We start from the raw sequence: 27,349 nt of genomic DNA on the forward strand, positions 1-27,349 counted from the left end.
CAGAAATGTACATAGGTCATAGTTTCTCAATACTTACCACTGGTAGACTGACTTATTAGGCTTCCCTACATGGTCATTTCTAAATCCTGTACTGTTTAGTCATTCTATTCACTCCTTCATACTTGCTCCCCAGTTATATTCATTTGGCTTGTACATTTATGTGACACATTCTCAATTACCATCTCTAATGTTCATTCATCTATTAGGTTAGAGTTTCTGGACTATGTCTTTTTTTTGAGAGAGACAGTCTCGCTCTGTCACCCAGGCTGAAGTGCAGTGGCATGATCTTGGCTCACTGCGACCTCTGCCTCCCAGGTTCAAGCGATTCTCAGGCCTCAGCCTCCTGACTAACTGGGATAACAGGTGCCTGCCACCACACCTGGCTAATTTCTGTATTTTTAGTAAAGACGGGGTTTTGCCATGTTGGCCAGGCTAGTCTCAAACTCCTGGCCTCAAGTGATCCGCCCACCTTGGCCTCCCAAAGTGCTGAGATTACAGGCGTGAGCCACCGCACCCGGCCCATTAGCTCTTTTATATGACTCTTTTATGGCGTTCACAGGATCACATACACAATGTTGCAGTCTGGATGCCAAAAAAACACAGTTAGATTTTTAAAATTGTTTAATGCATGTACTTTATTAGAATATTTTGAACATTGAGATAATGTGATTTTATTCTGCTCACAGTTACTCTAGTACACGGATTTAAAACAATGGTCAAAGCAGCAATTACATTAACTCACTGTAGGAGTCATTATACACTCAGTACTTTGGTAAATTACAAAACAAATGTACACAAGGGCACTTCAGTAGAAATTAAATCAGTTTGGGGACACATCAGGCTGCTAAATTCTGTACTAGAATCCAACAGCAAATGAGTCATTCTTGGAAGTGGAAGAAATCCATGATTTCACAGCCTAGAACACTAAGTATGACCACCAATGCACCATTTCAACCATCTAACAACCAATGGGAGAGTCAATTGTTCTCATCCCAAATGCCAAAAGCAAAAGGCAGGCCATCACAAGTTGGCTTGTTCACCTTGTAAAGACATGACTTTATTTCTGCTTAAGTCATCTATATAAGCGAATCTAATAAATACAATAAAATGTAACCCAACAAAAATCTCATGTCACTTTTTACAGACATGGGTACATGAGAACGATGGAGGTGCTAAAGAAAAATAGAAGCATTTTCTTATTATCATATTACCATGAAATTAAATTTATGTCTGTTCTAAGGAAAGAAACTAAATGTCCTGTTTGATATTGATGAGTAGGCCTACTCATTCTCTACCAAAATCCTAAAAAAAAAATAAAATAAAATTTCACTTAAAAAATAATTTCCGGGCTGGGCACAGTGCTGTAATCCCAGCACTTTGGGAGGCCGAGGCAGGTGGATCACGAGGTCAAGGGATCGAGACCATCCTGGCCTGTATGGTGAAACCCCGTCTCTACTAAAAATACAAAAATTAGCCAGGCATGGTGGCACGCACCTGTAGTCCCAGCTACTCCAGAGGCTGAGGCAGGAGAATCGCTTAAACCCAGGAGGCAGAGTTTGCAGTGAGCCGAGATCGCGCCACTGCACTCCAGCCTGGCGACAGAGCGAGACTCTGTCTCAAGAAAAAAAAAATTCCATCTTTTAGATTATGTGCTAATAATTCTCTTTTAAGTGTTGGAACGGGAAAGTTCACATTATAGAGTACAAAGGATCAAAATGGATCCCTCCAAAATGGACATCCCCCCAGAAAAATGCTTAAGACTTTGAAGCACTTAAGACATACAAAGATCTGGCCAGCTGCGGTGGCTCATGCCTGTAATCCCAGCACTTTGGGAGGCCGAGGTGGGTGGATCACTTGAGGTCAGGAGTTCGAGACCAGCCTGGCCAATATGGCGAAACCCCATCTCTACTAAAAATACAAAAAAAAAAAAAAACCCATCTCTACTAAAAATACAAAAATACAAAAAAATACAAAAAAACTCCAGCCTGGGTGACACAGTGAGACTCCATCTCAAAAAAAAGAAATAAAAAATCTGTAACAAATGAACAGCTGATGGAGAACAGGACAGCGTTTACTTCTGAATCTATAAGGTACTTAAGAACTTATACTTGTGGAAAATCACAATGACAATGAATATTTCACCAAATAGATGGTGGCAAATAGTTTGGCAACACATATTAGAAAGGTAATTTCTATACTACACATAAATGAAAGACAAACCCAACCACAATTGATGTTTTACTACATTAATGTAATTTACACTATACCTATACCCACATGGCAAATTCAGTTATAACTGAAAAACTAGAGCAGTCCCTTTTTTTACTACAATTTGCATATTTTCCAGTATCCTAATACATGTATACTTATCTTTTATAGATTATAATAATCTACATTTAAAATTCCATTTTAATATTGTGGCATGAAAAATACAAACACCAGTACAGTATGTTTTATGCTTACTCAAAGTTAACTGGCTCAGAGTTTTAAAAGCTTTCCCGGATAAAGCAGAGTCAAGTCTACCCTATATCCGCATCCTATAAATTCCTCTTTGTCGAACCTGGCAATCTCAGTGAGCTATGATTGCACCACTGCACTTCAGCCTGGACAACAAAATGAGACTCTGTAACTATAAAAAACAAAAACAGACAAACTTGGCTATCTACCTCAATCCATCAATCACCCTCACGCCTTTGAACTTGACAACATCACTCCTAATCTTAGTTTTTAAAGTAAACAATAGGAATAGTAATATAAAGCATTCAAAACAAAAATGAAACCTGAATATTTGTTTATTTAGTTATTTGAGATGGAGTTTTTGCTCTGCTGTCCAGGCTGGAGTGCAATGGCGCAATCTCGACTCACTGCAACCTCTGCCTCCCAGTTTCAAGCAATTCTCCTTCCTCAGCCTCCCCAGTAGCTGGGATTACAGGCGCCCACCACCATGCCTGGCTAATTTTTGCATTTTTTGGTCGAGACGAGATTTCACCATGTTGGCCAGGCTGGTCTCTAACTCTTGACCTCAGGTGATCCACCTGCCTTGGCCTCCCAAAGTGCTAGGATTACAGGCTTGAGCCACCGCGCCTGGCTGAAACCTGCATCTTTAGAATGCCATTTTTGTGCTTTAGTTTTCCTTTGCCTGTTGGTTTGGAAATTCTCCATGTTCCTAAAGGTAGCTTCCACATTTCTTTTCCAAGAACTGATTAGAAAAAGCAAGATGGTTTCCCGCTTTAGTTGCCTCCCTTTGATTCCTCACCTCTCAGACAACAAACAGAATGTTAATAGTCTTTCCTGTGATGTTTTTCCTTCTTTCACCTAACTTCCCTTGAAAAAAAAAATCGAAATATTTATTTAGCACTTTTTTCAAAGGGCAATTCCTGATTAATATAGGCAGAAAAACTCAAGATTTATCTTCTTCCATTCCCAAAAAGGTAAGATGTGAATATTTATATTGGGCCCTCTCCCTCCTCATACACTTTTACCTAAAGCTTAAAGAAAAAAAAAGTCAACTTAAAAAACAGTTGAAGGTATATACTACATCAACTTTTTCTTTTGTTTCTGCCACAAAATTCCATGTCATTCTTAAGATTCAGTATTTTTCTCACATCCTATTACTTTATATACAAATTGCCATATAGCAATTTTTAACCTATTTCCTCATCTGCTGATAATCACTGGTTCTCCACTATAAGGAAATTGCCCCTAGTTTGTCAAGAGTCCTTAAAAATAATATATCAATAATTTAAAACTGGTGAAAGAGCTATGCAAGATTGTTCCCTTTAATTTTATATTACTCCAAAATATACATATGTTTACATACTCACACATATAACAAATTTACATAGCTTGCAGAAATAAACTACAGAAATAATTCTAAACACACATTTAGAAATTCACATTTTAACAGCAAACTTACATGCAGATAAAGAGAAGTATAGTTTTATACTTCCTAAGTTACATAGCAGGCTGAAATGGAGAATGTTTTAATGTTCATTTTAGATGTATTCTTTCTCCTAAGTTAGAAAATGAACAAAAAGGAGACATAAAACTCAAGCTATGTCTATAGCAGTATCAGTCAATGTGGTATTATTTTTACTAACAAATTATTCAATTGCTTACTCTATACAAAAAGTGATATACACATACTATAATACTATATACAAAACATAAAATAGCGTTAGAGGTAACAAATGAGAACTTCATACAAAATACTTGATTCCATCAGTATTTAACTTTTGACCAGAAGACTCAGGCTGTGCATTCTTTTCTGATATTAAGGAATAGTCACATTTTTATAGTATTCTTAACTACAGAAAAATAAGAATGAATGGAGGGGAGGGCTGATGAGACAGCTGAAATACACATTTATAAATATGTATACAATTTAGTAATGTCATATCATCTGAATTAATTTCTTTTCTTTTTTTTTTTTTTGAGACGGAGTTTCGCTCTTGCCACCCAGGCTGGAGTGCAATGGCATGATCTCAGCTCACTGCAACCCCCGTGTCCCGGGTTCAAGTGATTCCTCCTTCCTCAGCCTCCCGAGTAGCTGGGATTACAGATGGCTGCCACCACGCCCAGTTAATTTTTTTTTTTTTTTTTTTTTGGATTTTTACTAGAGAAGAGGTTTCACCATGTTGGCCAGGCTGGTCTTGAATTCCTGACCTCAGGTAATCTACCCACCTTGGCCTCCCAAAGTGCTGGGATTACAGGCACGAGCCACTGTGCCTGGCCAAATTAATTTCTTTTGCCTGGTTACTTTCACCAGTAAGTGGTCCAGAATACAAAATAACAGAGAACTGTTTTCATACTTATTCCTTGGTACAGTTATTAAAAATAAAAACTTGCATTTTAGGATTAGGGAAGTCTGGAAAAAAAATTTTTTTAAACTTGGAAATCACATATTGAATAGCTGTCAAAATTCAAACTGACTAGTTTTGAAGAACTTCAAAAATGTGTTCAAATTAATAAAGAACAAAAATGATCAAAAGAAACTCATAGCTGCCTAAGAGTCTTAAAAATTATTAATGTGACACTCTCATCTCTCATCAAGTGTATCCAAACCATTTCTCATTTGCTCTTTCCATTTAAAGACTCACAGTAGCTTCACTATACATATATTTATACTGAACATGTACAGCTGAACATAAATATGATGAGTATTTATGAAAAAACTACTATTACGTGGTTTACACTGACTTGTGCACTGATCTAGTGAGTTAGGAGACCTTTTCGATCTTATCAGTTTCTTGACATGCTCAGTGAAAATCTGTTGCACAGAAACTCTAAGTCCCAGCTGGTAATCAGGCCCATCGTCCACTGGAGGCAAAGCTTCTGCTGAATGAGAAGTTGATTTCAGAGTTCTTATATTTTCCCCAGGCACCAAAAGGCACTACTACTGCAGTACTGTTATCCTCAGTACCATACTGTATTGCCTGCAAGGTGTGGTAGGAAGAAAGAGAAAAACATTGGAAATCACAGTCTATACAAAGAGAAATCAGCCTTTCCTTCCTTTGGAAATACCCTTCTCCTAGAAAGCCAAACTGGTCTTATGTGCAGTTACTAACCTACTTATTTCACAATGGTTTGTGATTTTCACCCTGTATTAATGCCCACAAGGATTATTAAATTGCACGTGGAATAACAGATGACCCAAAACAACCATACTAACTATATTCTGCTGTAGCAATTTTGGCAACAGAAACACCAGTGGACTAAAGGGCATCGGTATGCAGCTCCTGAAAATGAAGATACATGTAAAGCATTTAGCGTAGGGAGTGACACACGGTGAGGACTTGATAATTGTTAGCTCTTACCAGGAATTCAATTCCCTTTAGGGAAATTTACCCTAATGGAATAAAAACCTTGGAAATTGAAAGACAAAAAAACTAGCCATAATCATAAGAGAAATACAAATGGCTAATAAGCCTATGCAAATAGCTAACTCTGCCAACAAAGAAAAAAGATAAAAATTTCTACACTAAAATTTGATTTTTCCATCTATTGAATTGGTTAAAAAAAATATGGTAAGAATTTGGAGAAACAAACTGTAGAACATGCTAGTGTAAACTGGCACAGTATTTCTGGAGGATAATTTGGCAAACTTATTAAAAGCTCTAGAACATTGTGTATTCTTTCCTCTAGAAATTTTATTTATTTATTGAGACAGGGTCTTGTTCTGTCACCCAGGCTGGAATGCAGTGGCACGATCTCGGCTCACTGTAGCCTCGACCTCCCAGACTCAGGTGATCTTCCCACCTTAGCCTTCCAAGTAGCTGACACCACAGGCATGTACCACCATGTCCAGATAAGTAAAAAAAATATTTTTTTTGTAGAGACTGGGTCTCGCCATGTTGCCCAAGCTGGTCTTGAACTCCTGGGCTCAGGTAATCTTCCCATCTCAGCCTCCCAAAGCGCTGGGATTACAGGTCTAAGCCACCATACCTGGCCTAAAAATTTTATTTCTAAGGGCTCAAGCAATCCTCCCACCTCATCCTCCCTCATAGCTGGGACTATACATGAATGCCACCACACCTGGATACTATTTCTAAGAATGAAACCTATTTCCTGAAGGAAACAGATATGCACAAATAGACATCAGAATGTTTATTACAGGGCTTCCTCTATAGTGTGGAAAAAATAAACATAAACTAAATTTCTTGACCAGAGGAACTGTTAAATGAATTATGTATAAGAATAAAATGGAACGCTATGCATTCATTACAAATTTCATTACCTTTGTGAATTAGAATGCAAATATCTGCAAGACAGGCAGTTGAAATCAGGAAAGAAGTGTTCATCCATGAAATTGGGCCTATTTCCTCAATTTCATGAATACCCTGTTTAGCACGGGTGAAGGCAGTAACCAAATGAATAATTCATATATTATAATCATGTTTGCCCACCTAAGCAAATAATACTTTTAAAGTAAGGTCTATTATCTTAATTTGGGAAATGCAAAAATAGCTGTTAAATTAAAACATGCCTCTAATATTTTAAATAATACGAAGCATAGTTTATGTTTTCTTTACTGGATATTACCCAGCTTTCTTTTGATTTTAGTTCTGACTGACACACAACCTCATCCCTATGCCTTTTTGTATTTTGTTTTATCTTCTCCATACACCCATTCTGAATAACCAGAAGGTGACTATGCTATATCCTCAAATTGGATATTTGCTTGGAGCACTCTAGTTTAACGGTCAAGTGGTTGGACTTGGGAACCTGGTTGTCTGGGTTTGAAGTCCAGTTCTGCAATTTAATATTTATGACCTTCGGTGATTAACTCTGTAGCCTCTGTAGCCTCTGTACCTGTTTTCCTCATCTGTGAAAAAGGACAATAATAGCTCCAACCTAATAGGGTTATTGTGATGATTACAATATATGTAATTGTACATACTGTACAATACATACAGTAATGAGCTAATACATATGAATATTGTCTGACACATGGCAAGTGAATATTAGTTTACTATTATTATAATTTACCATTGCTGTTACTATCATTTCAAGGTATATACAAAGCCAAAGAATAAACAAAGCACATTTCCTTGGCATATTAAAATTTTAACTTGGGGAAATAAAAATTTTATAACTGGAAATATCATGGAATCAAGTGTAAAATTCACTGCAACACTCAGAAGCTAAAACACAATGCCTGGACTGTCCTTTCCTTCTCCTTGGGACTTTTCAGGCAGAAGCTCTGGGTCACCTGTTCAGTCACTGCATGGGCTGCTTCGTTGGGATCATGGCACTGATTGACAAAGTCACAAATCTCTTGACTATTCACCATAAAGTTAATTCCATCTGTGGTGAGGACCAGGAAGCTGTCATCAGCATGGTGTAACTGCAATCAGAACCAAATGCCTATGATTATAAGCTAGACTCTGCCTTAGCACAATCTTGCTAATTCAAAGATTTTATCTGTTTTGCTAAGCAGTCATCTGTGTAACAGCTTGTAAGCTGATATGGTTTGGCTGTGTCCCCACCCAAATCTCATACTGAATTATAGCTACCATAATTCCCATGTGTTGTAGGAGGGACCTGGTGGGAGGTAACTGAATCATGGCGGTGGGTCTTTCCCATGCCGTTTTCATAATAGTGAAGTCTCACAAGATCTGATGGTTTTATAAAGGGTAGTTCCCCTGTACATGCTCTCTTGGCTGCCACCATGTAAGACATGACTTTGCTCCTCTTTCACCTTCCACCATGATTGTGTGGCCTCCCCAGCCATGTGGAACTGTGAGCCCATTAAACCTCTTTCCTTTATAAACTACCCAGTCTCGAGTATATCTTTATTAGCAGTGTGAGAACAGACCAATACATAGGCAAACAGTGAAAATGTAAAGCCTACATGTTGGGCAAAAGTAGTAACATTTAGAATTAACCAACAAGGATAAAGCTAATATTTAGTTAGTAAAATATAAATAGTAGTTAAAAGTAAAGAGTAAAGAAGTTGCAATCCTCTGAAATCCCATCACCAGAAGTAATCATGCCTAACAATTTAGCAAACACCCTTCAAGATATCTTGATTTAATTCCATAATTTAACATCACAAAGGGAGAATCCAGATAGCCCAATGGTGAGAGGTAGCTCAATGTAATGGTTATGAGTGCTGTCTCTAAGGCCAGGCTTTTAGGATTTGAATCCTGCCTCTATTACCTGGCTGGGTGAGCAGAGGTGCATTGACCTCTGTATGCTTTAGATTTTCCTTGAAAAATGGGGATAGTAGTACTTATTTTGAACAGAGCCCAGCACATAGTAAACTCTGCCTAAGTATCTGTTAGATAAAATGAAGTGGGATATCTATAACACACGATGTGGGATATCTATAGACTTGAAACCCTTCATGCAATTAATTAACAAGTGTTTGCTGCCAGTTTTGGAAGCCTACACTATACTGTGCTAGGGACTATAGTGGCTCAGGAGTTTTAGAGAACTGTCAGCTCATGGACTGGGTGTGTGTTGGGGGGCAGTTCAGGACAATGAGGACACTGATTAGTAGCATGCAAAGGATGCCACAGAAGTAGAGGTGGGCGATTATTTGGCTTGGTGGAAAAGGGAAGTTGGGGCAGCTTCCAAGTGGAGGTGATGCTGGCTGATTGGGTGCAGGTGATGCTGATTGACTGGGTGCAGGTGATGCTGGCTGGGTGCAGGTGATGATGGCTGGGTGCAGGTGTTGCCGGCTGATTGGGTGCAGGTGATGCTGATTGATTGGGTGCAGGTGATGCTGGCTGACTGGGTGCAGGTGATGCTGATTGATTGGGTGCAGGTGATGCTGATTGACTGGGTGCAGGTGATGCTGGCTGATTGGGTGCAGGTGATGTTGGCTGATTGGGTGCAGATGATGCTGGCTGACTGGGTGCAGGTGATGTTGGCTGATTGGGTGCAGATGATGCTGGCTGACTGGGTGCAGGTGATGTTGGCTGATTGGGTGCAGGTGATGCTGATTGACTGGGTGCAGGTGATGCTGGCTGATTGGGTGCAGGTGATGCTGGATGACTGGGTGCGGGTGATGTTGGCTGACTGGGTGCGGGTGATGCTGGCTGACTGGGTACAGGTGAGGCTGATTGGGTGCAGGTGATGCTGGCTGATTGGGTGCAGGTGATGCTGGCTGACTGAGTGCAGGTGATGCTGGCTAATTGGGTGCAGGTGATGCTGGCTGATTGGGTGCAGGTGATGCTAGATGACTGGGTGCAGGTGATGCTAGATGACTGGGTGCAGGCGATGTTGGCTGACTGGGTGCAGGTGATGCTGGCTGATTGGGTGCAGGTGATGCTGGCTGATTGGGTGCGGGTGATGCTGGCTGATTGGGTGTGGGTGATGCTGGCTGACTGGGTGTGGGTGATGCTGGCTGATTGGGTGCAGGTGATGCTGATTGCTTGGGTGCAGGTGATGCTGGCTGATTGGATGCAGGTGATGCTGAGGTGATGCTGGATGACTGGGTCCAGGTGATGCTGCATGATTGAGTGCAGGTGATGCTGGCTGATTGGGTGCAGGTGAGGAAGAACAGCAGGACCATTCCACCAGGAGAATTCCATAGCTGGGGTGAAACAAAAACCTAACACTTCAAACTGAGGGAAACAAAAATATTTTCCCCAAAATATTGAGGATTGCTAAAGTCAAGTCACTGAAAAGGCAGGGGTACACTTCCTCAGCCTCTACTTGCCTGGTGGCAGGACATCAGTCCTTTACTGGAGACAGCACTTGTTTATCGGCCCAGAGAAGGAACCAGCAGGCACCAGAGAAATCTGGGAACAGGTTTTACTATCTCTCCACATTTTCCTGACTTTTAAAAGACTGAAACTGTTTTCTTCTTTATCTTGTCACTATGCAGGATTTATGGCTATTTAAATACAATTTAAGCAAAGCCCCTAAGCCACTGCCTTGAGAGAGAAATACTTTTAACTGAGGCCTTTCCCACACAATGGGTTCAGCACGTGCAAATGTCTGCTTGTTTGCTTGTTGTTGTAGTTAATCTGACTTTTATTTTCAAGAAAGTGTCTCAACTAAGAACCTAAAAAGGGGGAAAAAGAGAATTTGTTTTGTCCTCTACAATAAATTAGGCCAGAATAGTAGCATCTTATTTTACCCGAAAAGTTTTTTTATCCTTCCATAAATTACTCCCTTTTAAAAATCATTTTGGCTTCAGTTAAGGCTTTCAAGAAAGGTGCAGCAGAGACAATCCTACATTCACTCTCTGCAGGTTTATCAAGTGTTTGCAGGTCCTTTCTTACCTTAATCCTCTTAGTTTCAGGTTCTGCTATGACACCACTGGTCTTAAGGTCCAAATCTCCAATACTTCTTGTCATTGCAAGCCTGCCATTTACGTGAGGCTGCCCCAAACTATTCCAAGCTACAAAACCACCACATTTCTTGATCCTGTTAAAAGTTAAATGACAATGGTGTGATATGTAGAAAACCCTTTGGGAGGCCAAGGAGGGCAGATCACGAGGTCAGGAGATCAAGACCATCCTGGCTAACATGGTGAAACCCCGTATCTACTAAAAAACAAAAAATTAGCCAAGCATGTTGGCGGGCGCCTGTAGTCCCAGCTACTCAGGAGGCTGAGGCAGGAGAATGGTGTGAACCCGGGAGGTGGAGCTTGTAGTGAGTCAAGATTGCGCCACTGCACTCCAGCCTGGGTGACAGAGTGAGACTCCATCTCAAAAAAACAAAAAGAAAACTAAGTCACTGTTAAACTTAACCATGACATCAGTTTAAAAACTATTATGAACTAAAAACATCATCCACATAGAATGATATGATGGATCAGTGGTGGTAGTACCTTTCTTTTTCATCTTTTCTTTCTGGAGTATGGTCAATGGTCAGCTTCATGGGTTTTCCTTTTCTACACAAAATAGCCCGGCTGTCCCCAACACTGGCTACAACCAGTTCAATACCATCTCGCAATAGGGCTACTGTTGCAGTAGTCCCAGAGGTCAGAAGAGTTGCTACAAGTATTATGAAAAAAAGAGTACAAGTTAGTGACAGTCAAATGATTGGGTATGGAATTTTTATTACAAAATAAAACACAAGCATGATAAACTAATGCTGGAATATATCATTCTAATTTAACTAGAGCTAAGCAAATAAAATGCAAATGAACTATGTAAGTAACAGCATGCAGAGAAACAAGTATTTAATTCAGTAACAAGGCTCCATGCAAACGGAAAAGTTGCTAACCTAATTTGGCAAACACTGCATCACTATCTACAAATGGCCTCTATTCATATCAAGTAGAGCTGACTTGAACTTATAACAACACCTTCATGGATATCTGGTGTCCGGACTGAAAGTACTAAAATTTAATTAGGTTGGCTATGATGGTGGGATGACTTAGGTCTACCTGAGCCCATGGAGGGAAGCTGACTTTTCTATAGTCTACGGATTTAGAAGGTTTTCTCTTCCATTTTTTACTCCTATCCTGTGAACATATTATCAGTTAGTAGGCTAAGTGAGATATGCCAAGGGTATACCATTTGCATATTCTACCTCTGTATGCTTCTAAAACTGTTTTAATTTTACAAATGTTCATCAAAAAAATCCTAAAGTGGTTACAGGCTCACATTCTTTTCTGTTTATCTTTGTCCTCCCTAGACGTGAAACAAAGTTACAACCATCATTACAGGAGCAGAAAATCTGGGGGAGGGTAGGTGGAGAATGAAGTTCATTCTAGCTTCTCATAAACTTGGTGTAGTTAACACTCCTAACTCCAGAAGGTTGTAATACAAAGAGGTAGTCTCCAAACGCAGGGCAGTACTGCCAGCTGCAACTCCTGGGGTCCTGCTTGGGCCCAGAGCATCCCACGAATATGAATTTTCTCTAATAACAAATAAAATTCATTGTTACTGGGCTTGAGGTCACCGTTTCCTCCATCCAACTCAGACTGCATTTCTGCATCTTCCTTTGATTTCTTCTAACAGTGTCTGCCCTAAGTTCTTTACCACTTGTTAAAAATTGTTAATTTGCATTGAGCCTTGTCAAAAGTGAGAATATTGTGAAAATATGGGCTAAAAAATAAAACAAAGTGGAAGAAATTGGAAAAGATAACTTATTTAAAGCAGGTATTGTCTTTAGTAACACTGTTAACTCTTTAAAACATTCCAAAGATGACTTTGATTTTAAAGGTAGACTTAGGAAAAACGAAGTGCTACTAATTTGACTGATTAAGACTCAATCTTTCCAAGTTTTTTTTTTTCCCCAAAAAGATAAATTTGAAAACTTCATCAGTAATGCATTGGAAGGAGATATATACATAAATAGATTTTTCCAATCAGTATATTAAAATGCCTGCTTTAATCAGAAAAGTAAGATGGAAAAGCATGAATAAACTCTACTTAATCTTTTATAGTCATGCTGAACTTCCTTGAGAAATAACATTTATAGTTGCACTATCTTTCCATTTTTCTCTTGATTTTGGAACTGTCGTGCCAATAATATTTCTGCAATGTTGAAAGATATATTTGTCCACCATATAACATAAATGTTTTAGCATAAGTATCAGTGATATTTATATTACAAATGTTAACTCGTAACTTTAAATTACCCAAACGACTATAAAACAGTGGAATCTTTACAGTTTGACTAACTATGATATTTCAAACGATTTAAAGAGCCAGATAAGGGAACACGGCATTTATTCCGATGCTACCTGTCCCGGGAATTTAATATTCCTTCCGTTTGTTTAAACTATCTACAATAGTTTTCTTAAAAATGGTTTATTATTGGCCACAGTAAAAGAGTTAAAATTTCATAAGTAGAAGTTTAGTTATTTAGGCTTGTAATTTATGGCTCTGTCACCTAGGAATTTTAAGAGTTTGAGTTTTTACCAACCCAACTTCACAGTTCCAAAATCCCAGGATTTATAGGAAAGGCTTCAAAACTAACTGTCAATTCTGATTTGCTAAGCATTTAAGAATGTAAATATTAAATCAGCATTCATTTTCATTTAACATTTAACATGGAAGTAAAAATTCTCACTTTTTGCCCAACAACAAAACTAGAAAACTAAGACATCTTTCAATAAGTTCTTAACACTCACTGGACAATTTCTACTGCAAGTCATCTCAACTAATGGGACAAAGAGATGTGGGAACCTTCCTGTAGTCCAGGCTAGGAACCGCTGGACTCCTTCACCTGGGACAAAATTAAGCAGATCTCTCTTTCCACTGAAGCCCAGCATATAGTGTCCACGGGCTCCAGGTCTAGAGCTGCTGACCAGGCACAGTTCTCTGCCACAAATAACACGCACAGAGGCAAATAGGAATTTCACCCAGGAATTGTGCTCAAACATTACAAACCTGCAACACAGGGGAGAGCAGAGAAAGAGCTGCAAAATAAGGGAAGGGTTTTTTATTTTGGTGAAAATTTAACTAGCAAATTATATAATATTCCAGGAGATGCCAAATCAATTATTCCAAAACTCAGTTTGTTCCAGTTGATGTTATTTTGTAGTTGAGTCTATTTTTTCATCACAGGGTAACACTTCTTTCTTAATTTTGTGGTTTCTAAGGTTGAAAAAACTATATAAAAAAGTATCTGTACCAAGACACATAAATGGTGACACAGACCTACATTTAACACACTCACAAAAACACTCACGCATATACATATTCACTGAAATAATTGGTCTTAAACACAGTAAATCACTACCTTTACTGAGTTAGAAAAAATGCACTGTAAATTTGTTTGGTAGCAATATCACAATTGTCTCAAGAATAGAAAGGTAAATCTACAGTTACAGCATGGAAGAATTTGTATCTGACAAGCAGGATGTAAACTACAGTATACCACCAAATTACTGGGACTTAAATATATATCAAGAAGGAATCAAAGCACCCGCTATACAAGACACATGGAGTAATGCATTTGTTAATGGTGCTTAATGCAGAGACTTAGTACCTAGAAGGCATTTTTGAGTAGAATGATTAATTTAAATTCATTGTTTAAATAAAGGCTAGCGAGACTCATGTTTATAATTTTATAAAATTCACAAAATGAATTATATTTCTGCAGCTCTCTCTTTCCCCCAGTGTTGCAGGTCAACACATCAAAAGAAAAATGATCAAGATTGTGAATGCCAACATAAAGAGCAAAAGCTATACTTTTCAAAGTATAATGACCCCTAGTAATTACTCAATTGTGTAAATAATACTATGTATAAACCAATACAGTTTCAATATTTATTAAAAATGGGTGTTCTAGACTCATGACTCATGAACACCAAAATCAAAGTAATGAGCTGAAGCAGTAGCAGCACAGTAAGAACATCTCATCAATGCTCTCTCTACTTTTTTTTTCTTTTGCCTGTCCCGGCATAGGGGATTCAAAAATGCTGTGTTTACAGCCCTGGTTCTTTTGTAGTTTAATTCTTCCATAAAGAGGTCACAGGATATGAAGAACATAAAAGTTTCTGGTGAGACTCATAATGCCATCAACATCCCCCACTCTGAACGTCAGAGCAAGGCTTCTCTTTTTGTTCCATTTGTCCCTTTCGGAGCTTTGTTGCTTTCAAAGTTTAAGCAATCTGGAAACACTCTGAAGAGCTTATAGGAAATATAGAATTATAACCTAATTTTCTACCATCTAGTTTGTTCTAAGTGGCTATCTGTTTATAAACAACAGACTGGTGGGATATCATCCGGATTTACTGGCTGCTTTTATTAATTGTAAAAGTAGACATTACTGGTATAAATTGAATAAAAAAATTAAAAGATGGTGACGAAATTTGCTACTGATAACTAAGGACAGGTTGAAAATGCATTAACAAAAAAGCAATAAAAATAGCTGACAATTTCTAAAGGGCAAGGGAATCTTGTTCTTGCCATTTCTTGATAAGTGGCATTTTGATTTTATTCATTTCAAAATATCCCCAGCTACAACAGTAAATTATTTTATTTTATTCTACTCAAACAATAAGCTTTTATTATATTTTACAGATCAGTCATCCAGGACATGCTGCGTCTGTGGTTGGCATCGTCTCATTTTTGAAAGGACCAAATACACATAAAAGTCTCTTGCCCACGCTGAACTCGCACATGCCTGGCAGAGAAGAGCTCTCACTAGGTATAACTTGAGTGTGAACTTGCTTGGGCAACAGCAGTGCCATTCAACAGTAAATATTTTAAATGTTAGTAAGATAATTTGAAGTTCTTTATGTAGCTGTAACAGCTTTGGAACTGAAGTTGAGAGGAGATAATAATGTTTTAATTTCACTTAAGAAAGTTAATATGGTAGTGATACAGGAGCTAGAAATAAATTATGTAGGCAGATAGTGAGGGTAAAGGAGTCCTTGGCAAGGCTTCCCTTTTAACAAAAAGCAGCCTCCAAACCATTTCTTTTCTAATAAAGAGCAGCCTGAAAAATTGAGCTGCAAGCATAAATAAGCAAGCTGGAAGCTTGCACAGGTGAATGCCAGCAGCTGTGCCAATAGAAAAGGACTACCTGGGCTGGGCACAATGGCTCACGCCTGTAATCCCAGCACTTTGGGAGGCCAAGGCAGACAGATCACCCGAGGTCGGGAGTTAGAGACCAGCCTGACCAACTTGGCGAAACCCCGCCCCTACTAAAAATACAAAAATTAGGCCGGCATGGTGGCAGGCGCCTGTAATCCCAGGTACTCGGGAGGCTGAGGCAGGGGAATCACTTGAACCTGGGAGGTGGAGGTTGCAGTGAGCTGAAATTGCGCCATTGCACTCTAGCCTGGGAGACTAGAGCGAAACTCTGTCTCAAAAAAAAAAAAAAAAAAGAAAAGAAAAGAAAAGGGCTACCTGGGGCCAAGCATGTTCAATATGTTCCATCTTCCCTTTTCTTTGTCACCATGTGTAAAGAAATGGTCAACATGGTGCTGGCCAGGTAGAGAACCAATCTGCATAATAAAAGATTAGGGTGGGGGTGGCCAGATTCTTGAATGCTCTGCAAATTGCACACCTAGGCCTCATCAGTTTTTCGTGTGCTATGCAAATGGCACATCTGGTCCAACCAATCTTTCGTGCCCTATGTAAATCAGACACTGCCTCCTCAAGCTCATCCATAAAGCCTCCTGCACTTCACCATGGACTAGAAAGCTGTTTGGGACCCCTCTTTTTGCAAGAGAGAGCTTTTCTCTTTCTTTCACCTATAAAGTCTCCACTCTTAACCTCACTCCTTGTGTGTCCTCGTCCTTGATTTTCTTGGCATGAGACAATGAAACTCAAATATTACGCCAGACGAACAATGCTGCTTCAGTAGGACTGAGGGGCACGCCTCTCTTTTATACCTAAAATATCACCATTACTAATTCACTTCTATGGTTTAAGCCTTTTTCAGGTGTCTGCTAACTAAAATTCAAATCCACCCAGGAGTGAGAGCTCATTAAAATGCATACATTTTATTAATAATTTGATTAAATCAGCTATATGATAATCAAAGAAAAAATTACAGTAACTTCAGTGAGAAAGAGTCGGCAGTGGAGCTCTCAGTTCAATCTGAATAATTATTGAGTACCTGCCAGGTTCTATGCAGGGTGCTGCACACTGGAGATTCAAAAATGAATAAGCCACAGTCCTTCACCTCACAGGAAGGGTTCAAGAAGAGGGGAAAGGGGTTAATACTAAAAGAGAAAAGATGAAAGAAACTGGAGAGGGTAAACTGCACTTACTACAAAATTTTGTTTCACTGGCACTGGTCCTATCTATATACATAGGCCGAAAAGAATATTATCCACTCCTATAATACTGTTACTGCTTCAGTTCTTGCTAAAAACTAGTTTTAAACTTAAATAATAACTTTGAAATTTAAAATGACATTTTAAAAAATCCACAAATTGAACAGTTACACAACAAATGACATTCTATCTTTAGTGGCTTTAATGTATTTGATAAAATAGGCCCTAAATATCAAAAGACAATTTTTGCCATCTTTGAAGGCTTTGGCAACTTATTAAGAATAACATTTTTAAATGTTCCCAAAACACTAATTTTTAAAAAACACAGACCAATAAGAATATATAAAAAATAAGATTTTAATAATAAATAACAAGTTTAATAACAAAATAAGATTTAATAACAATATTGTAATAGACTTTTTCTTTTAGTACACACTAAGAGCATCATCCTGTCTTGTTCCATTATACTTTCAAACAAATTACCATTATATGAAAACTACATTTTAAAATATCTTAAGAATGTTCTGGGATCATTACCTCAAAGCATATGATAGAGGAATTAAATTAAATAATGCATTTTAATTTCTTTATTACAAATGAATTAATTTTATTAAGAATAAAAAATATGGAATACTTCATGCATTTGTGTGCCATCCTTGCACAAGGACCATGCTGATCTCTGTATCATTCCAATTTTAGTGTCTGCGCTGCTGAAGTAAGCATATGAATTACATTTTTGTGATTAATTTCTTTATACAACTGTTTAATTGTTTTTGTGACAAAGGTATCTTTAGAAAGTTTCTTTTAAGATAGGCAAGTTAATTAAATTTTTTAAGTTCACAATTCTGTTGAGTTATACTTTATTCAATAATAAAAGGAGTCCTGTCATATTTTACATCAAGTCAATCACCTATTGGTTTAAGCATCTAGATTGACTAGATACTTTTAAAAGAAGCTGATGGCATTGAGAAGGTCAATGTTTTTGGTTGGTGGTCACACGCCTGGGATAAATTTGGACATTCTCATCCAAAAACCTTGCCCAGTAAGCTGTAGCTATTTACAGAACAGCTGGGGCACACCACCGGCACCACAGTCAACAAACATTGTGGTGTGAGACATAGCCAGACTCACAGCTAACTCAGTTATTATGAAATAAGAGCATACCAAAATTCAGGAAGTAATAAAAAGAAAACCATAAGAAAACATTTTATTTCCTCTTTTCCTTCATGTGTTTTAACTATTTGGAACAAGAGCTAAATCTTATGCATAAAGTTTACCTCTTTCAACTTCTGTCTTCTTAAAGGTAAGGGTCCAGTTGAAAGGAAAAAGAAAAATTCCAAAGGAATGAGAGAAAAGAAAATGGGCCTAAATAATCTACAAACTGGAAAACATATCCCTGAACAGAGTGGACTGTAATGTTTTTCTGAGAAGTGTGATAGTAAGGTTCTCAAAAAAAGCTCAGGAAAAAATCTCAAAATGGTAAATAGAGCCATCCCAGAGTTACCTTCTCCTCTCCTCATGAGAGGAGAGAGAGAATGCTGGTGGTCAGGAAAATCCCAGCCCTAACTCTGAACTGACCTTTACCATAATCTTCAGTTCCTTCACTGTGAAATGCAAACAATCTCTATCCTTATGTATTCCAACTGAAGACTGTGCAAATGACATTTCTGTGGTGCACTTGGTTTCTTTTTTTTTTAAGAAAAGGATGAACCAAATACAGATCAAGATTATTGCATGATTCATTTTCAAATCATTTACAAGGTTACATGCACACATTCATTTGGCTGGTACAGAAATTTTCAGGGTTAACTTTAACAGCAAAAGATTTGGGACTAGCTAACTAGAAAATGTTTGCTGAATTTCCTGAAATGGTTTTGATAAATTTAGTCAAAACCAGAAACATTTCACTTTCAAAATTTAAGGACATACAGTACACAAAATTTTAAATTCAGCTAGCATGCCCTTATGCTGAAAATATCACTAGTTACCAGAGAAAAGCTGCAAGATTGAGCTTTTTAAGAAGTGACAGAAAAATATTTTCCTTCTAATTATACAAATTAGTGCATATTAACCATTGTCTTTTTCTATTTAGGACCTATTTGCAATTTTTTCTTGTTGGACAATGACTGTCCTCGCTAGATGTGATTACCCTGTAGTGTATTTCAGCACTTGGTCACCAGATCCATCTAAAAAAAGACCAAAAACCCAAAACAAAACTCACAGTATGGACATTTTGTCCATAAAATGAGCAAACAGATTAAACATTTTAAAAATCTTTTAAAAACTAAAGTACAACATCAGAACTGTTTCGGTGCTTCTCTTTCTGAAAAATTCTCCAACATATCTCATTTAAAAGTGAGGTATTAACATTAATTTGAGTTCTCAACAGCATTTAATGTGATTCTTCATTGAAACTCATTTCTACATAAATCCTTACAAACAATTGTCCATTAAAATCCCCTCCCCCAAAGGACTTAAATTGTTTCCTTTTTACTCCTCCCCCACCCCATGTACTCCCTAGGACCCAAGGAATGTGATAGTTTTACATACCATCAGCAGACAGGCGGGCATGACTCGAAAAGGCTTTATCTATTTCTAGAAAAGCCAAGGTCAACAGAGTTTCCAAGTTCTTCTCCTTAGGAAGCAAATCCCTTTGTGGGGAGGAAAAAAAGAGCCTCAAACAATCATTTTACAATAGGTTTTTCTCCTCACTGTTACTCTAGCTAGCAGTCATTCCACACAATGGGCCTCATGATTTTCCTGTTAAATGCTGAAGACTTACTGGCTAAGGAATACTTATTGAGAATCCACTAAGTATCAGGCACTGTGATAAGCTTTTAAGGGCACAACAATGAAAGTCCAAGTCCTTGTCCTTGAAGAATTGATCTTCACTACCACAACCCTGAGAGGTCAAGAGTTCCTTCCTATTGTGAGTTCTTTCCTGGAATGAGGTATACACAGGAAGTCAAGAAATGGTCACTGGGAAGTCAAAAATAGTCACATGGTCGTAACTCCATCACATGTTCTCCCTCTTTCAATTCTAGCAGTAACGTGATTCTCAAAAATGCATTAATAGTAGTTGAAGTAAATAAACTGAAGAGCTCCAAAACACCTGCATTAAATGCATTTTTCCACACTAATGCCAATCATCCAAAGCTATTTTCAACAAGTCAAGTATTCAAACCTATTCACACCACTTGAAAGAGTAATTACCATTTACTGAAGCACTTATCTGTCCTACACTGATGGGAGTAAATGCTTCTCATAGGTTATCTCATGTACATTATGCCACTTCACTTAAAATGATCACAAATTAAGTGCTATACATTTTGATTAATGCTTTCCCCAGGGGAGTTGTTAAAACATGCATTTCTGAAATTGTGATAACCATAAGTAATAAATGGCACACTTAAACTACTGCTTATTCGTGAAGCAGCAGCATGCAACCACTCAAGTAACTATGTTTACCCTGGAAGCCTCAGCCAAAGGGTGAAAGTTTAAGTAGGAAGTATAGGGGGACTGCAAAGTCAGGAGTGAAAGTCATTGTACATACATAATACATTTCTCCATGTGGGTATGACAGAAATCAGCTGCTGCAGGTCCACCGTGTCCATCATACACTGCAAAGTACAGGACCTCATCTGTCAGCTGAGCGAAGTCAAACCGGTCTTCATTCTCTTTCCGTTTGCCAATCTGTGAGGCGCACCCCACATTTTCCAAGCTGATTTTGGGAATTGGCTTGCCATACTTAATGCTGGGTGGCAGCAGAATTGGCTCATCAATGCGGTTATCCCAGATACCAAAATTGTCCCAGGTAGCTGGACTCCCACTACCGTCTGGGTCAAACCGAGAACACCTAGGCTCTGAAGTGGAGCTGTGGCACGTGGGTGTCGCCCGCCTGTCGTCCTGCAGCAGGCGGGAGCTTAGCAGCACTCTCCTTCTCACCTGGTTCCCACCACTTCTGACCAAAGTAATTAAGGCAGCTGTTGACATAACTCAGCTCCAAAGGACTCAGTGATGAGGGAAAGGTCAATGGAACAATAATGGAATGTCTTCAAGAAAAATGATGCAAGTCACAGGGGACAGAGGGAGAGAGGGGCAGAGGAGGAGAGGGAGAGAGACAGAGAGAGAGAGAGAACATCAGAAATTTTGAATATAACTGATATGTCATCAAATATTACCAAAAATGAAGCTCATAAAGGATTTGACAGAAAATACATATATTTATGTCATATATTGAGTAGGGATCCAATAGCCTACTTCTAAGAACAGTGGATCAAAAATGAATCGATTTTCCTATCGCATTCACAGCATTTAAATTCTATAAAAATTTGACGGTGTGCACATACACAGAACATGTGTCTATTAAGCTTGAAACTGCAATCACTTGTTAAAATGCAGGTTCTGACCCAGTGGCTATGGGGTGGAGTCATTCTGCATTTCTAACCAACACCCTGGTGATACAGAAGCTGCTGGTCCCCAAGTTACACTTCTAGTAGCAAGAACACAGAATACAGGTATAAATAAATATACTTCCCTTCATTAACTCTATTGCTTTCAAGAAAAGGTAGGGGTAAATATTAACAATAGCAACAAAGTCTCTTCAGGAAAAAATAACAGGCTAATAGAATACTTAAAATAGTTCTGTTTCCAAAGAATGGCCAAGTTTTAGCAAAAACATAATCTAGGATAAATCTAAGTTTTATTTTAACATTTCTCAACCTACTAAGCTTTACATACTATATTACTATGGTAAATATAAATTGGTGTGCAAACACCCCAGAGGCACAAAGATAAGCCAGTTTTGATGCTCCCTATCCTGGTAGACTCTCTCACTAGGAGGGTGTGTGGGTATGATCTCAGGAACCTGGCAGCACTGCATTTGTGACAAGCAGCCCTGATTTCTGAACAAGTGATCTATGTATTTACATTCACAACTGCAGTTCTCCTTTCCCCAACCCTAGCAACCCAACGACACTTGAGACTACACTTCTTTGAAACGATTACTTTACACCCCCATTTCTGGACTCCACCCCGAAACTCAATCCTAAAGCCTCTCTTGGCATTACAGGGTGTTACCAGGGGGAATTCCTACCCCACTGCAGGTAGAGCTGTTTCTGGGAATTTTCCATACAAATAAAAAATTTGTCTCCATAGGATTTTGTTCTATTACTTTATTCTTTTAAAATCAACTTGAAAAGATGGCAGAATACTAAGGTTTGATGATGTTGGTGGATGGTCTACAGATATTATATTATTCTCAATCGTATGTTTAAATTATTTCACAATAAAAAATGAACTTGAAAAAATATGTGTTTCCAAAAGGTATAAACATACACAAATGAAACCCAGCTTGAGTGCAGTTATGAGAAAATGCACTACAGATTTCAAACAATTACTTTCAAGTGAATTTTTGGAAATCAGTCTAGCTATGTATAGGGAAGGCCATTACTTCTTTCAGGGGGTAAAACAGGCAAAAGAAAGAATGAGGTTCCAAAGAACATCCTCAGATGTTTATTTGTTTTAATTTCTTGTAGAGATGGGTTCTCACTTTGTTGCCCAGTCTGCTCTTGAACTCCTGGCTTCAAGTGATCCTCTCACCTCAGCCTCCCAAAGTACTGGAATTACAGGCATGCGCCACAGAGACTGGCCTGAATCTTTAGATATTTAAGCAATAAAAAAAATATGAGCTCTGCCGTCACAGAATTTAGAATAAAGATGACCACCAAAACAAGTAATGTATCATCAAAGACTTAGGAAGTCATCCCTTCTTGGCCTTTGGCCAAGATCCTGCATAGAAGGCTGAAATCAATTTCTTTGTAAGACAACATTGTTGGGGGTTGGAGAGTGGCAGAGACACAGCATCTCTGGTTATCAAAGAGAACTAACATGGCCAGACCCGGTGGCTCACACCTGTAATCCCAGCACTTTGAGAGGCCAAGGCGGGCAAATCACTTGAGGCCAAGAGTTGGAGACCAGTGGGCAACTTTGCAAAACCCCATCTTCACTAAAAATACAAAAATTAGTCAGGCATGGTTCCGCATGCCTGTAGTCCCAGCTACTCAGGGGGCGGAGGTGGGAGGACTGCTTGAGCCCAGGAGTTTGAGACTACCCTGGGCAACATGGTGAAACCCTGTCTCTACAAAAAGTACAAAAATGAGGTGGACGGATTGCTTGAGCCTGGGAGGCAGAGGCTGCAGTGAGCCAAGATCACACCACTGCACTCCAGCCTGAGCAATGGAGCAAGACACTGTCTATTTAAAAAAAAAAAAAAGAGAGTGAGAGAGAGAAATAACACATTCCATTGCAAGAGATGTTTGTTCTTTTGCTTCTAATTGAGAGTTAGATTTTATTCAGCAACAATTATGGATTCAAGCCAGCAATGGTGTGTTAAAAAAAATTTTAAAAACCAATTATGTTAACTATAGGTGATGAATTGAGACTTCAAACTATAATACAATCTACCAGGTAATAGAAGTACTAATTATTTGGAGATAATTCCCAAAGTGGCTTTATATCATATAGAAAAAAAAAGAACTTTAAAGAAATACATTTATTAGGAAATATTTGTATTTGAAGAGTTAACTTGAGATTAGCAAAATAGTATTCTTTTGGCTTCGGTCTGAAAGTATATATGCCATATTTAGCCTTGAGCTACTTTGCAGTCATGCACCTACTTTAAACCAGAGTTCTGGAATTACAAATAAATAAATATTAAAGTTTTTCTGCAGCTTTTCTAGTATATTCTTGCTGTTTTATCTCCTCTTTATCCTCCCCCCAATTTTTTTTTTTAAATAATAAAATAGAACTGCATTCTCACAGAGAACAAATATCCACTGGAAACATTTTTAAGAAATGAGATAAAATGCAAATTGAGCAGTTTCTATAAGACTAAAAACCTGCGTATTTTAAAATCAATCATCAACCTGGCATCCTTCCTCGTGTATTGTTTCTATAATCATCTCAGAAAGCAGGCAGTCATAGGAAAACAACTACTTTAAGGCATATTATTGGCAGAGATGAAATGTGACCCAGATATATAGCTAGTTTATAAAAAACAAACAAACAAAAAAACAGGTTGGCATTGCTTAGGTAAACAAGAGATGTTACAAAGTGGCTCCATGTCCTTTTCCATCTGCAATATAATTAAATCATATGAATCCCCTCCATATTCCCTAAGAAACAATTCAAAGGCAGCTGGAGTTCCCAAAGTAAATATCAACTTTGAATTAAACCACACATTAAGAAAAGTTTCCTCCTCCAGAACTCCACAATCGGGATCTGCCATCATAGACCCCACAGCTCTGCAGATGCCCATGGGAATGACTATGCTTTGACCAGCAAGGCAAGGGGAGTAGAACTTGTGATGTGAAAAACAAAAACCTTAAGGAAAAAAAAAGCAATCAGTATTCTCTACAACAAAAAGAGTGGAGAACAAATTAGCACACACCTAAGGATTGTCTTTTGTCAGTTCAGCAATTAAAAACTGGGATGAGTTCATTATTCCGCAAACTAAGAGAGAGAAGGAATCTTTTCAAGTAAGCAGGGGAGATTTAGCTCAATCTTTTGATCGGAAAACATGGCTAGTTTATTTTTATAAACCATTTTAACATTATATTCAATCTTTGGAAGTCAAGTCATCCAAAAGGAAAGCACTGTCTCTGTCAGGAAGGTGCACTGGATTTGAGTTAAACTGTTCTTGTATGTTAAAAGCAGGCCAAAAGGGCAGTTTAAGCACATGCCAAAATTATTCAGGAGTTCTAACGTTCTGAAACCTGCTTAGATTTTATCCCTCTAGAAAAAATATTTTAAGAAAGCATTCCTATCTGCCCATTATGAAGTGGCATTTAGGTATCTACAACTTCCACGATGAGAACGCAGCCCTTTTAAATATTCTTAAACCAAATATTTACCTATCGACCTTTTTAGAAAATCAACTAAGGCATCCCAGTAAATTCAAATAGTATGGAAATTTCCAGAATGTATTTCAGCTAATTTGGACCCCAATACATTCTTTATCAATACCCTGCTAGGAGGAAGGGAAAGAAAATTTACTGCTTTACCTGAGGGGAAAAAAGAAAACAACAATAAAAACTCCAAAGGACTCCCCTTAGCTTTAATGTGAATATGTCTATGTTCAGATGTGTGACTGGAGAAAAGTGTAAAATGTGAGCAGTGAAAAGTACTCAGTATTCTATTCCCATAGATATCTTTTAAGACACGTTAGTAAATATGCATACAAGCCACAGACTATATCCCAAACCTGTAACTTTATAATGCCTTGAAGAACTTTCCTTCACAGTCTATTATGTCACCAGCCACTCTCCTCTCTTCTTTCCTCGTCTCTAAGGATTCCAGTCAAGGAAGTTGCCTAGGTGATCAGTAGTAATGACTAAGGTTGCAATAAAAAATCATTAGCGAGAACTCCCTACTCAAATATTGTAACTAAGGTATTTCATCAGACACACACACACGCACGTGCTGCTCTTCTTCCTGCCACGGCTGCCTAACTAGAATACCACGAACCATGGCTGTTTTTCTTTTTCTTACTGAGACAGGGTCTTGCTCTGTCGCCCAGGCTGGAGTGCAGTGGTGCGATCTCGGCTCACTGCAGCCTCGACCACCCAAGCTCAAGCGATCCTCCCACCTCAGCCTCCGGGGTTAGGACCACAGGCACACGCCACCACGCCCGGGTAATTTTTGTATTTTTTGTAGAGCCGAGGTTTCGCTATGTTGCCCAGGCTGGTCTCGAACTCCTGGGCTGAAGCCCGCTTTGGCCTTCCAAAGTGCTGTGATCACAGGCGTGAGCCATTGCTCCCGGTCTCACTGCTCTTTTTCATGGTCATTGTAATCTGTCACTTTAGTCGCTCATTCTGAAACCGAAGGACAACCTCATTCCTCCGCCCTGACGGAAAGAACCGATGAGGCCTTGCTGCACGTTAACAGTGGGAGGCTCAGAAAAGCCCGTTGAGCTTTAGAGACCGCGAATTTCCTGGCTATTTCCACCTGGAGCCTCTTTGTCACCTCCGATGAATTCTCTCATCTACAGAAAGCGGCTGCTGAAAAAGACATCACCAGCTACAAGGCCTTGAATACTACAGCGCTCCCTGCGCAAAGTAAAACCCAAGTCTTCGGATCAAAACCAGCCGGAGCTGTGCATCCTTCCCGATGCCGGACCTCCTGAAAAGCTCACCTGGGACAGCTCAGGATCCTGGGCTTGGCTCGCTGGCCCTGCCCGGCGAGTGGCCAGGGTGACACACGGTGGGAAGAACACACGCCCGCCTGCCTGCGAAGCCTCGCAAATAGCTGGGCTCCCTCGGCACCTTCCGCCGCCAGGTCTCCGCCTCCCAACATCCCTCTGGGCGTACCAAGCCCGTTGTCGCCACGTTTCCCTCGCCCGGGCGGCGACGCGGCACCCACCCCGCAGCATCCTCGCTTCCGGGGCCCCGGGCAAGGGTCTCCAGTCCCGGCCCACCCACCCTGCCCGCCTCGCGCCGCGCTGGCCCTCCAGCCTGCGGCCACATTCAAGGCCGAGCGCAGTCTGGGCTGGAAACCCGCCGCCCGGGGCGCAGGCAGCCCAGCTGGGCCCCGCCCCACCCCGACGAGCTGCTCACGACCTCCAAAAGGAAGCAAGCGGCGCTCTGAGAACCCAGAGACCGCCGGCCAAGCGCCGACTCGGGGGCTGGGGAACGGAAATCGACGTCTCCCGTTCGCCCTCCCGGGAAACCTTCTCCGTTTACTCTCCATTCCGCGACCGCCAATAAAGAACAGCATACATGGTTAGCAGAAATAAATGAATTGCACTCTCTAGTCTCTTACCTTTGGATTGCTACGTCCCTGAAAAATGTTTTAATTAGCTAACGGAGGGCGGGGGAAGGGCTTTCCTGGTCGGTAAATAAGAGTGCCTTCTCCGTTGTCTCGGATCTCCGAAGCAAGCAGTCAAAGCGGCCACTGCCTTGCCTGCTGGAAATTCTCGAAAATTTTTCTCCCGCAGTTGACCAGATGGAGAGGGAGAAGTCTGTTCCCTCTGACTGACAGCAGATCCGGCCAGTCGGCGCTCGGCGAGTCTGCTGGCCAGCCGCCCGGGCCCTCGATCGCAGCCAATCACAGAAGCCGATGGGAACGAGCCTCCCCGCGGCTATTTGACTTCGCAGGCTTCCAGCTGCGCGGCGGAGCGACGTCACCCTGGGCCAGTGGTGGCTC

General features: G+C 39.6%; 1 protein-coding gene and 1 non-coding gene across 5 annotated transcripts; both read right to left on the reverse strand.

The window, feature by feature from the left end:
* Positions 1-617: 617 nt before the first annotated feature.
* PPM1K (protein phosphatase, Mg2+/Mn2+ dependent 1K) lies at positions 618-27,349 on the reverse strand. 4 transcript variants are annotated; one of them, XM_054485338.2, is made up of 7 exons: positions 26,966-27,349; positions 20,700-21,198; positions 19,697-19,797; positions 11,288-11,453; positions 10,737-10,881; positions 7,712-7,846; positions 618-5,435 (listed from the first exon to the last, which is right to left on the reverse strand). In XM_054485338.2, exons 2-7 carry the CDS (start codon positions 21,137-21,139, stop codon positions 5,304-5,306), a joined length of 1,119 nt encoding a protein of 372 aa, XP_054341313.1. In that variant the 5' UTR covers positions 21,140-21,198; positions 26,966-27,349; the 3' UTR covers positions 618-5,303. The 4 variants fall into 4 exon arrangements, with proteins under 4 accessions (XP_054341313.1, XP_054341314.1, XP_054341315.1 ...); XM_054485339.2 differs by lacking the exon at positions 26,966-27,349 and adding an exon at positions 26,340-26,689; XM_054485340.2 differs by lacking the exon at positions 7,712-7,846.
* On the reverse strand, positions 17,766-17,867 carry LOC129035906 (U6 spliceosomal RNA). Its single transcript, XR_008502396.1, has one exon. It is a non-coding gene; the product is annotated as a U6 spliceosomal RNA (small nuclear RNA).

The sequence above is a fragment of the Pongo pygmaeus genome, chromosome 3 (genome assembly GCF_028885625.2).
Source record: "Pongo pygmaeus isolate AG05252 chromosome 3, NHGRI_mPonPyg2-v2.0_pri, whole genome shotgun sequence".
Taxonomy (NCBI): Eukaryota; Metazoa; Chordata; class Mammalia; order Primates; family Hominidae; genus Pongo; species Pongo pygmaeus.

Excerpts from the sequence above, each read along its gene's own strand:
- PPM1K (XM_054485338.2), bottom strand. The coding sequence starts at position 21,139 with ATGTCAACAGCTGCCTTAATTACTTTGGTCAGAAGTGGTGGGAACCAG. Across the intron at positions 10,882-11,287 it reads AGAAAAGATGAAAAAGAAAG|GATCAAGAAATGTGGTGGTT; the intron begins GTACTACCACCA and ends AACTTTTAACAG. Across the intron at positions 5,436-7,711 it reads CCCATGCAGTGACTGAACAG|GCAATACAGTATGGTACTGA; the intron begins GTGACCCAGAGC and ends CACACCTTGCAG.